The sequence below is a fragment of the Lepidochelys olivacea genome (assembly GCF_965140295.1).
Source record: "Lepidochelys olivacea isolate rLepOli2 genome assembly, chromosome: 2".
Taxonomy (NCBI): domain Eukaryota; kingdom Metazoa; phylum Chordata; order Testudines; family Cheloniidae; genus Lepidochelys; species Lepidochelys olivacea.
In genome coordinates this window covers 5,180,628-5,193,161 of record NC_140412.1, presented here as the reverse complement: position 1 = coordinate 5,193,161, position 12,534 = coordinate 5,180,628, and the positions used below count along the sequence as shown (strand labels likewise).

General features: G+C 48.5%; 1 protein-coding gene across 4 annotated transcripts in view; it reads left to right on the top strand.

Moving 5' to 3' along the window:
* Window positions 1–9,479, top strand: part of RHPN1 (rhophilin Rho GTPase binding protein 1) — a 61,261-nt gene extending 51,782 nt beyond the window's left edge. For 3 of the 4 annotated variants that reach the window (XM_084618157.1, XM_084618156.1, XM_084618158.1), the window contains exons 13-15: window positions 3,165–3,311; window positions 5,100–5,258; window positions 7,110–9,479. In XM_084618157.1, the coding sequence (XP_084474283.1) occupies window positions 3,165–3,311; window positions 5,100–5,258; window positions 7,110–7,301 (498 nt within the window). In that variant the 3' untranslated portion in view covers window positions 7,302–9,479. The remainder of the gene's footprint in view (window positions 1–3,164; window positions 3,312–5,099; window positions 5,259–7,109) is intronic. The other variant, XM_084618159.1, reaches the window with a different exon arrangement.
* Window positions 9,480–12,534: the final 3,055 nt, after the last annotated feature.

Below are 12,534 nucleotides of genomic sequence, written 5' to 3'. Positions count from 1 at the left end.
TGCTCTGAGCAGGTCCTGAGAGCTAGGCAGCCCATCCACGAGTACGGCTACACTTGAACTGAAGGTGTAATTTCCAGCTCAGGTAGACTCAGGCGCACCAGTTTTCATTGAGCTAGTGTGCTAAGAACAGAAGTGTAGCTGCAGCAGCCCAGATAAGGATGTAGGGTGGGACTGTGCTTGGGGCAGCTCGCCCATCCCACCACCCATGCTGCTGCAGCTCCACTGCGGTGTTAGCTGGATCAGAGCTAGCATGCCTTCATCTGCCCAAGCTGGAAATCGTCCTCAGCCTGAGTGCAGACCACCCCTAATGCAAAACCAGTAGGTGGCACAAGGCTTAATTCTCTTTGGTATGTTGTCTCCTTCTTTTTATTTCTTGGACTGTAGAGGGTTTCCTAAAGCAATAGTGAACATGGCCCAGTGTGGGCTGAGAGCAGTTTCACAATATGCAGTTGCCTCAGCTTTGTGGTAATAGGTCTTAATTATTTTTTGTGTGATCCTAGTTCATATGAGTCCCAGCCAGGGACCAGGATCCATTGTGCTATGCGCTGTACAAACCAAGACAGGACTAAAAGACAATCCTTGCCCCAACGAGCTGACCACTTATGTACAAGACAAGAGACAAGTGGATACAGACAGACAGCAGTCACGGGGGAAGCTGACAAAGCCAGCTCAGTGCATCCTGCCATGGGAATTAATGGGGACACTTGAGTCTTTGTCACCTCTCCTCATTCAGACGCTTCATCTGGGAACTAAGCGATGCTCTTGCTGCTTCCAGGCTTAGGAAGGCACCTTCACTGGCAAAGGGAGAGAGTATGATTTAAAATGAGACCAAGGCTGCCTGTAGATTCATGCCACCAGCAAGCCAGAGTAAAGCTAGATGAAGGTTGTGTGGATGTCAACCAACATGCTAGCATCTCAGACTGGTTCCAGAAGGCTTCCCATTGATTCAGTGAAGGCTCTTGGTGTAATTAGTGGCCAGCAGCAGTTAGAATCATAGAATATCAGGGTTGGAAGGGACCCCAGAAGGTCATCTAGTCCAACCCCCTGCTCGAAGCAGGACCAATTCCCAGTTAAATCATCCCAGCCAGGGCTTTGTCAAGCTTGACCTTAAAAACCTCTAAGGAAGGAGATTCTACCACCTCCCTAGCTAACGCATTCCAGTGTTTCACCACCCTCTTAGTGAAAAAGTTTTTCCTAATATCCAATCTAAACCTCCCCCACTGCAACTTGAGACCATTACTCCTCGTTCTGTCATCTGCTACCATTGAGAACAGTCTAGAGCCATCCTCTTTGGAACCCCCTTCCAGGTAGTTGAAAGCAGCCATCAAATCCCCCCTCATTCTTCTCTTCTGCAGGCTAAACAATCCCAGCTCCCTCAGCCTCTCCTCATAACTCATGTGTTCTAGACCCCTAATCATTTTTGTTGCCCTTCGCTGGACTCTCTCCAATTTATCCACATCCTTCTTGAAGTGTGGGGCCCAAAACTGGACACAGTACTCCAGATGAGGCCTCACCAATGTCGAATAGAGGGGAACGATCACGTCTCTCGATCTGCTCGCTATGCCCCTACTTATACATCCCAAAATGCCATTGGCCTCCTTGGCAACAAGGGCACACTGCTGACTCATATTGAGCTTCTCGTCCACTGTCACCCCTAGGTCCTTTTCCGCAGAACTGCTGCCTAGCCATTCGGTCCCTAGTCTGTAGCTGTGCATTGGGTTCTTCCGTCCTAAGTGCAGGACCCTGCACTTATCCTTATTGAACCTCATCAGATTTCTTTTGGCCCAATCCTCCAATTTGTCTAGGTCCTTCTGTATCCTATCCCTCCCCTCCAGCGTATCTACCACTCCTCCCAGTTTAGTATCATCCGCAAATTTGCTGAGAGTGCAATCCACACCATCCTCCAGATCATTTATGAAGATATTGAACAAAACCGGCCCCAGGACCGACCCCTGGGGCACTCCACTCAATACCGGCTGCCAACTAGACATGGAGCCATTGATCACTACCCGTTGAGCCCGACAATCTAGCCAGCTTTCTACCCACCTTATAGTGCATTCATCCAGACCATACTTCCTTAACTTGCTGACAAGAATACTGTGGGAGACCGTGTCAAAAGCTTTGCTAAAGTCAAGAAACAATACACCCACTGCTTTCCCTTCATCCACAGAACCAGTAATCTCATCATAAAAGTTGTGCCAGTGGGGCGGGCACTTCCCAGCTCAGGGAAACAAACTGCTTAATGTCAGCTTCTCCCTATTCCCTAATGTGATCCCGTTCGCAGTTGTTAATTGAATAGCACAACACGACCAGCTTCCACTGGAACAATTTGTGCAGGGTACCCAGGATGTGTGTAGCACACAGCTTCCAGGGGGACTTCAGAGCAGCAGAATATTACAGGCATCTGCACTCCAGACAGCTGGGGAGCCACAGCAGAGGAACCAGGAACACTTGCAACTCCTGCTGAAGCTGAGGGAAGCTTTGCCATTGATTTCATCGGCAGTAGGATCTGATTTTAAGGATGAAATCCATCTCTGTGCAGAGGGCTGGCACTGTGCCCCGCTTTGGATCCATGTGAGCACCACCTGGACTGGTGTTGCAGACGGTGGATTTCATCCTCCATGGCTACTAGATTGCAGTTCCCAGACTAAAGTCTTGAGCTAGAGCCCACACACATCATTCCCCCCAGTGGTGGGACTTTGTTGTCAAGGGAGGGAGTTGAAGAGTCCATTCCATGCACTAATGGTAAGTAGATCTAGGTCTTTGTGTTCTTCTAATTTTGGATGAAGGTCTGAATCTAACCACAGACGTTCTTTAAATTGACAGAAGCTCCCAGTTTCTGACAGCTGCTCTCGATGGCTAGATCTTGCCCTCCCTCCTTGCAAGGAATTGGTTGAATGTCATTCAGTTAAGCACTGCCAGCCCCAAAATACCTCCCTGGCTTTTGGGCAACCGAATGTTTGCAGTTACTCTGACATCTAGTCAGTGTATACACTGCTTGGTGGGCACAAACCTAGGATTGTCTGCGGAAGACACGTGATCCGGCTTCGCTCTTCCTTGAACAATGAGTCAGTCAGTGGGATCTCTGTGAGCCAGGGGACAAGGGCTGAACTGTCAAGAGGACCACTGCACTGAAACACGTTGTCATATGTCTGTTTGTCCAGGGCCCTCTGTCAGTATTTTCAGTCAAAAACAAGTGGTGCCCTGCACGGCGAGTTCACCTGGCCAGAGGGGAAAATGGCTTTGGATTGACGCTCAGAGGGGATTCTCCCGTCCTGATTGCGGGAGTGATACCTGGGGGCTGTGCATCCGTAAGTAGCTAATGCTCACCTCGGTGGAGATACAGACAGTTAGTAGCACCACCTCTATTCAGGGGGCCTGGCATTTCCCTGTGTGAGACCACACTCTTAGCTGCTAATAACTTGGGCCAAACTGGAACCGTTTGGGCTGATATTTCCCATGCTGGATGTCAGTCTCAGACTGAATCCCCCCACACCCACCCCTCTTCCAAAAAATATATTCAGCCCTTTGAGGATCAGCTGAGGGAAAATTCTTTGGTTTGCCCACGTTAAAACATTCTGGAGACTTTTTTTCTTTGGGAAGCTTTAGCGCCTCCATGCTTTGGAGCAGACACTTGAAATTTGGCAGGAGGGTTGGCCTTTGTGTCAAGGATGCATCTTTTGTCATCGTCACGAAAGTCCTCCCCAATCTGGCTGAGTTACAAGTCTCTGAAAAATCATATTTGGCACATACTCAATAGAGACTCACTAGAACATCTCAGCTTAGTTCCCAAAAAATTCGGTACACACTAAGCATGCTCTAGCACCCAGGGCTAGTGGGACTGTCCCTGCAGTTGCAGTTCGTGGCTACTCTGGGCTCTGCTAGATCCAGACACCAGAACTGAGAGCAAGGGGACTCTTTCCTGTGTTCAGTGCCCCCGCAGGTAATGTGTCGTGAGAAGGGGGGCAGCCACCTGAATTGAATGTAGTGGGGACCAGAACTGGATCCAGGGAATCCGGGGGAGTAGACCCAGACAAGGCGTCTTGGCGATGGGAAGACGCTTGGACTGGAGGCTGGCATGGTGGAGTGTGGGAAGGGAAATTGGACAGGCAGCAGAGATTGGGACTGGCTGGACAAGGGGACTGGAAGCTGGGGATGGGACAGAGAAGCTCGGGAACCGGTGAGGGGGAGGAGAGGGAGAAGTGTCATATGTGGAGCCAAGGGGTGGGGGAAGCATTGAAGCTGACTGGGCAAAGAGACTGAGACAGGGAGCTGGGGTGGGGGGGCAGAGATACTGAAATTGGATGAGGGGCCAGGGAGGGAGACTGGGAACATGAGCAGAGGATGGCTGAAAGCTGAAGTGGGGAGTGGGGTGGAGGGATGGAACGAGGTGGGGATGGGGGAACTGAGAATGGTTGGGAAAAGAATTTGGACTGGGAGTCGTGTGGGGTGGTGAAGAAACTGAACAGATTGAAAGGGAAGGGCCATAAGGGGTCAAGCTTGGGGGGAAATGGGCAGAAGAGCTTCTCAAAGGAAAAGCTTTCTGGAGGGGCAGGGATGCTGGGGGCAAGCATAGAAGGACGCACAGAAATAAGCATGGGAGAAGAACATTTATCTACTGGATCTTTTGATAGGTTATTTGAAAGATCAGACTGGTAACCAGTAATGTTCTGTGTATTTACTACTGGTCTCATCTGGTGCCCATTGTATCAGTGGGAGTCTTTCCACTGACTTCACTGGTCTGGGCTCTATGACCCCGGTCTTGTAAGGCACGTAAGCATGTGCTTTGCTTTAAGCTCTGTTGAAGTAGATGGAAACTACTTATAGCTTAAGTGCTTTGCTGGATTGGACCTACCCCAGATCTTGCAGAAGTAGTCTCCTTTAATGCCTCTGCAAACTGAGTTAAACAGGCTGAGGATTTTCCTAGGAACATCTCCATGCTTCAGATAGTCCAACAGGAGTCCTAGGGTCATGCTGTATTGAACTTTGGGGAAGGAAAAGCTGAGTCTCTGCTAGTTCCTGAAAGACTTGTTCTGTAGCCATGCTGGGATATTACAGGCTCCATTTGGCCAAACATGCCTTTGTTTACTCTCTTGCAGGAAGCTGGGCTAAAGGAAGGAGACTATATAGTCTCTGTGAACAGCGAGGACTGCAAGTGGTCCAAGCATGCTGAGGTGGTGCAGCTGCTGAAGAGCATCGGGGAAGAGGGTGTAGACATTGGCGTGGTAACCCTGCAGAGTTCCGATGGACAGAACGTTGTAATTCACCTTCTTGCTTTGTCCGAACCTTAGCAAAAGCCCCTTAGGTGGATGTATATAGGGAGAGCCAGGGCTGGCAAAGAGAAGCTTGCTGAGATCAACCCAAGCTGAGTGATGCTTTGTCTCTTCAGGATACTTTGGGTAGTGGAGTCTGGAAACAATAAATCATGTGGCAGATTCCATCTGAGACCTAAGGGCATGTCTACACTACAATCTTAAGTCAACCTATATTAGGTCAACTTGAAGACAGTGCAGTAATTAATGTGGTGGCTGATGTCCACACTGTCCTCCTTCTGTTGATGGTGCGTGTCCTTCCCAGGAGCGCTTCCACCAACTGAAGGAGGACAGCATGGGGCTCTCAGCTTCCCACCAGGAGCTCAGCTGCTGGCCAGGCTCTCAGCTCTGCTTCCCGCCAAGAGCCCAGCAGCCACCCTTTCTTCTTGCCTCCCCTATCTCCGCCAAGAGTGGTGAGCAGTCGCTCAGGCTTCTCTGCTCCCTGAGGGGGAGCTGGGTGCTGGAAGCCCAGGGGCAGTGGGGAGCAGGGACCACAAGCAGATGCCTAGCTGGGAGAGGGGAAGCCATGATGGGGGGCAGCCAGACTGTAGCTGGAACCCACTACTAGCCTCAGACACTCTTGTCAGTTTCTGGAGCCGTGAAATTGACAATGACAACCAATAGCTGATGTAAGTAAGGCAGCGTCTACACCTACACTTCACCCTAACAACACTGACATAAGCCCTATGCCTCACATGGACTTGAAGTTATTATGTTAGTGTAATAGGGTACTTACGTCGGTGGGGAGCAAGGCTGTAGTGTATATGCTGACGTAAGTAGGTCAACGTAAGCTGCCTTATGTTGACCTAACTCTGTAGCGTATACCAGACTTTAGTGACCCTGTGGGAGTGTAGAGGGACCTTTCTGGGAGCCAAAGCTTTGCTGTCCTCTGAGTGAGGGCTTGACTTTTCCAGAGGTGCTTGAGCTCCCATGGCTCTCAGCTCCCCGTTGACTTCACACTTTTGAAAATCAGGCCTGAAGCTTTGCCTTTAGAAACATCTTGGGTTTTATTCTCCTTCTGATACGTTCTCCATGGGCTGGCCTAGAGACTGGTTTCTGGCACCAGGCTGTGGGAGATTGAACAGTCCATTTTCAATCGTGGTCTCTTGCTTCCTAGGCCAGTAGTGTCTGGGGGTCTGGCGGCTGTGGGGAGATGGGAAAGAGTGGGTGCACTCTGGTGTTCAGTTAAGTAGCGATGATGGGCTTGGAAGCAAAGCCAGTCTTGATTGCTCAGGATTGAGGTCCTGCTGGTTAGGCAGATTTAGGGTCAGAAGGTGGTGTCTGGAGAGTGGGGACTGTAAAGAAAAGGAGGAATTCCCAGGATTCTGAGCAGGACATGGATGGTCCCTCATATGGGGAAAAGCACATAGTTAAAATAAAGTGGATAGTCAGCAGCACTGACTAGTGGTCTGAGCACAGGACTGCAAGCCTGGAGCCCTCCAGCCTCAGCTCGGTCTCCAGGCTGCTTTGGCGAGTCCCTTAAACTCTCTGGGCCTGATTCTGGTGTTGCTTGCATGGAAGCACACCAGTGTGTAACTAGTGCAAGGTCAGAATGGGGGTGAAACTTACGCAGACTCCTGGAGCGTTGGGAGGATTGACGTAGCGTTTGTACAGCACTCTGGAAGTACCAGTCTCTGTATGTGTTCGGTACTCCAGGCCATGCTGTTCCTACAGCACATATGTAAGTGGCATTTCCCCACATACAGCACTGGCCTTAATAAAAGCTGTGTGTTCATTTCTATTCCTCCCCTCTCGGGGCTATATCTTACGCTCTTGTTTTAATTCGGTTTCTGGCAGGCGGACAGGAGGTCGGTAGCCATGTCGTCGGGGGGCGCGCTGCTGAAGAACAACAAGGAGAATAGCAGGAAGAGCCTCATGAACAGCAAGAGCGCAAGCACCCTGCTGGCCTGGAGCAAGAAGAGTAAGCGCAGCAAGAGCAGCACTTACAGCCTTCCCTTCACCACCGTGGGAGACGAGTCCATGTACTGACCCCTCGGCCTGACTGGGTCCCGGCTTATTGACGTTCACTCTTGGCGTTGCTGGGGAGCAGGAGGAGAGAGCAGCAGTTACGTGGCACTGGGAGCTACGCTGGTGTCATTGCACTCAGTTGTTCAAGCCCCGAGGAAGGAGAAGACTCCAGAGCTGATCCTTGGTGCCTGTGGAGCATGGCATCGAGCTGGGTTCTTTCCTAGCGGAGTGGGCCGACCAGTGTCGAGCTCTTGTTGCTGGTGACCATCAGGCTCCTCCATCGGAGCTTACATGTAAAAAGCCCTCCGCTGAATGGTTTGGGGAGGGGAGGGACTGATTTTTTTTTGGCTCATACTCTAGTACCAAGATGGCCTTTTCACCGGCATCAGTAAGTGCCGGTATAGTCAACACCAGCAGGCAAGCCAAATGCTGTGAAGTTCTGTACCATCTCTTAGGCCTTGATCTACTGCGTAAAAATCCTGTGCTCATGGCTGCCTACTTAGCCAAGGAGCTTGTCAGCATGAATACACAAAGCAGGAAATGCGTAGAATTTTCTCAACATCATCGGTGAAAAGATGAGTGAGACATGGAGATCCAACATGAACTGATCCTTGGTACGTCTGAGGATTTTTATTCCAGTGGAGCTGCCTGCTGTCAACCCCAAGGTGGGGAGAAGCAGGAATAGCAGGCCAGCCTGCTGAGTGCAGAGAAAATAAAGACTGTCTCCAGCTACTCTGCGGTGGGCTGGGGAAGAAATTCGAAGTGTATTTTCTAAAAACACTAAAGGAATGTTAAGGTTGCCGAGTGAAGCGCTGAAAAGTCAGGAAATGTCACTGTTTAAGTTGAACAGGGAACCTTAACTGAGCCCCCTTGTGCACAAGCATCATGGCAGAGGCTTGAGGCACATGCTCACATCCTACTATGTCTGCTGGTCTCCCGCTTCATTTAGTGCGCAGGGTGAGAGCGCGCACAGAAGACGGAGTGCTGAATTTACATGCTCAGATTAGGGGTGGTGATTTTCAAATCAAATGATTTTCCGGACCACGTTCCAGAAGCACAGCTTTGCCTGTGTGTTTTGTTGCTCTTTCTGATGCAAATTTTACAATCTCAGTAGCATGACCCCAGAGCAGCTCAGCTACAGGTCATAGCGTGGTCGGATTGGAAGGTGACTTTGCAAGGTCATCTAGTCCAGTTCCCTGCACTCATGGCAGGACTAAGTATTATCTGTGGATGTGAAATGAATGTTTCATATTGGTAACACAAAGCCCTCAAGTTGTCAGTATTGTGCATCGAGAGCAAATGGATTAACTAGGCCTCCTTCTGACCATCTGGTCAGAGCAGAAGCCATATCCTGCTCTCCAGATATGTGCCACTCCTGTTCAGTGGGTGCTGGCTCAAGCTCCAAGTCATTCAGAGTGGTGTGCAGTTTGAGGGGGCAGAGTTTGGTCTGTGCACCCAAGAATCCTGTCGATGTCACTGAGAATATTGGGTGCACAAGCAATACTGGCTCGGTCCCCACTTCAGCAAAGCACTTAAGCAAGATCCAATACAGACTTAAACACGTATTTCAAGCACTGTGCTGAATCAGTGCTGGGTGCATTACTGTAATGGATACATAGCTGTCCTTCAGCTGTTCAACAAGCACCCGGCCATGGCATATCCTGCTCCTCTCTATGAAAGGGAAAGCTGTATCCACATAGTCATTATCCTTTTTCCCCCAGCAGAGATGGATTCACTAACAGCCAAAGGGCCTCCTGCTTCTTCTGTGTGAGATTAAAATTCCAAGCAAATAACTCCTCCAAATTATTAAACTACTAAAATTTGCCCTGGTATTGGATCTCAGGCACATTGCTAATATCCCAATTCTGTGCTGCCAGCATTCTTAATGGTGCTGAGCTGAACGATGCATACATCTTAACATCTGTACTGTCAGTGCTGGAAAAATCAATATTTCCATTATATACCATGTTAGTTTTCAGTCCCATTTCTGTATTGTGTATTTGGGTTTTTTTGTGGAGGTTGTCAAGCTCTCCAGTCTTCCTGCGTGCTTGATTGCTGTTGGTAGGTATAAAATACCCTTCAGAGATGTAATTGTATTTTTGTACAAGTAATAGTTGGTGTCTATTTCTTCCTTTTTTAAAGTCACGAATAATTTGTATCAATAGTTTAATGGAATAAACTGAACACGTATGTCTCTTAGACTGGTAGCAGAATATCTTCTCATTAGCTTCCTTTGAATTTTACCTTATTTTGTTTCATGTAGCGCAATGCTAATGTGCCAAGCTGTTGATCCTATGTTATTTAAGAAAAAAAAGTGGTTTCCTCTCCTGAAAAAAGGCATTTCTATGAAACACGTTAGCTGCTGATAGATCTTTTCATTCATGCATCCCCCAATTCTCATAACTGCATTTGCTCTACAGGCAGATTCAGATATTTGCCCTCCACATGGCTTTCTTTAACTGTTACTTGAGGACCCCATCCGTCCCATGGATTGAGGTGATAGCCTTCGTACTCCAGGGCATAAGCCAACCACTAAACTGCCTGGAGTTAGGAATCTTCCCCATGGGACGGTTACTTGATAATTGTCCACTAAGGGCCGCCTTGCACCTTCCTCTGAAGCAGCTGGTACTGACCATTGTCTGATAGGAACTGCTGTACTGGACCTGAATCATCCAGTACAGTACCCGGGGTAAACTTCCCAGCCACCAGGTGATAAACTTAATGGGGAGACACCATTGTTGGTTTAAATAGAAATCAGAGCTTCAAGCTTAGAAACGGTAGGAATTTTTAAATGTCTTGTCTTTTGCTGCCATAACTGAGGCCTCTGGGCCAGAGACTTATTTATTTAAAGCAATATGTATGTGACTGCATATCGCATTTGTATCACAAGATGATCAGGTTTGTGTTTTACATGCATTGTGCGTCTTTCTAACACTGGTGGTTGTTTATATGTTGATGCTCACCTTTCAATGATTATAAAAAACAGATTTGAAAACTAAACTTTCTTAGTGCACTACTTCTGTAGATCACACTCAGTGCCTCTGCAATGGCTGTGAAATGAGCTTGTGAAAGAGTCTGGGTCTAGATAAATTCATAGCTCCTATGTCCAGAAGGGACTAGTTGAACCCCCAAATGCGGAGTTAAAATTCCTTGGTGACCAGTGGATGGATTTTGCTAGGCCAAGGTCTATAGTGCAATGGTGGCCCCTTGAAATCTAGGTGAAGGAGCTGGAGCTAAAACTGTCCCTGTTGTGCCTAGTTCTTCCAGTGCATGCAGTTATCCGGGAATCTCCCAACACCATCGTTCCTCGTATGTTCTCATAGCCTTCGAGTATGTGCCAGTGTGGATCTCTCCTCAGGTGCGCAGCATGCGCCTCATGCCCCAAACCACTGTCATTTGCATAGAGTGCCCATTGGACCACACTTGCAATGTGCATGGCCTTGTGCCCCCACCTGAGGGTATAAAGGGCAGAGTGGTCACAGCTGTTCCTCATTCCCTCTGACCACCTGTAGCAGCAAGTTGGAACAAGTTCAAATTATCTTCCTTTAGCCTGGGTAACTTTTATTTTACACTTTTTCAATATGGACCTTCCAAGGCGGGCGGGGGACGGGACATTTTTTTTTCCTACTTGGTACTCGGCACTTCTTTCCATGCCAAACGGCAGACTCAAAACCTTTAAACCTTGCCCATATTGTGATGGCTTAGTTCCTCTCCCCTATGGCCAAAGCCATTGCTAGCTTTGCCTGAGTGAGAGTCATGTTACAGATCAGTGTTCATCCTCTACAAGGCCATGGAAGTCCAGAGACTCCCACTTCAAGCTCCGCTTCTTCAAGCAGTCTGCGGGTAAGCTTGCACTAGGAAGAGAGAGGATCAGCCTCCAAAATACACCTGATCCCCCGTGAAGTCCCTTCCTGCCAGTGCCCTGAGCAGCTGGTGCACAGCCCCCAGGACTGGCAAGAGACTGGAGTAAGTCAGAGATCTGGCACCAAAGTCAAACCTGGCACCATCAGCCAGTGCCGCGTCTTCCCAGAGGTGGGGCAGGCTGGAGCTGAGACACAGTCTTCCCACAAGGAGAGGCTAAACATTAGCTTTCCACAAGGAAAGCCCCTAAGCCCCCTCTTCTTACAGGAAGCTAATGGTGCTGGCCCAGTCTCCCTGGGCACCAAAGAAGCACGACATGACATCAGTCTCAAAACTAGTCAGTGTCCACATCAGGGCTGGTACTGATGTGGGTACCATTGACAGGATCACTACTGCTGCCTAGGAGCCATAGAGGAAGTACCTCATAATACAGGGTGTTAGGATATAGATATTCAGGATATAGCTATTCCTGTCAGTAAAGGCCTGTACTCTAAGAATTTAGGTGTATTCTTATCACTCGGCTAGTTCTAGAGGTATAAAAGAATCAAAATCACTGTCTGCCAGTGTAAAGGCCTTTTCTCACTGTGACAGTCTGAGGCCCTGTTCTTAGGCTAAGGCCTGTGGCTAAGCAGCAGAGGCAGCCATAAGCTGGGAAGTGACCGGTCACCTCCTCACATTCCAACCTAGTCACATTGAAAGAAGGTGCTCTTGGGCTGTTAGGATACAGTCCTGTCCTGATAACCCCGATCGTCTCCAGAGAAAGGGAAGTGCCTAGAAGATATAAAAGGAAACTTAGTCTGATAGCATCCTGCCTGGCAAGAACTCACTTATCAATAGCTGGGATGTGAAATCTTCACTTCTGTATTGTTTTGTCATTATAGTTCCCATTTTGCTATTGTTTGTCTGTGTAATCTCTGTCTGGTTCTGTGATTTTTTTCTGTCTGCTGTATAATTAATTTTGCTGGGTGTAAACTAATTAAGGTGGTGGGATATAATTGGTTACATAATCATGTTACAATATGTTAGGATTGGTTAGTTAAATTTCAGAAAAATGGTTAAGGTATAGCTAAGCACTACTCAAGTTTTACTATATAGTCTGCAGTCAGTTAGGAAGTGGGTGTGGTGTGTGAGGGGGGGAATAGGGAACAGAGAATGGGGGTGGGAAAATTGGAATCATGTTTTGCTAAAGGGGGGAATGGGAACAGGGACACAGGTGTAAGGCTGTATGGTGTCAGAGCTGGGAAGGGGGACACTAAGGAATGAAACTGGAATCATGCTTGCTGGAAGTTCACCCCAATAAACATCAAATTGTTTGCACCTTTGGACTTTGGGTATTGTTGCTCTCTGTTCATGCGAGAAGGACCAGGGAAGTAAGTGGGTGAAGGAATAAGCC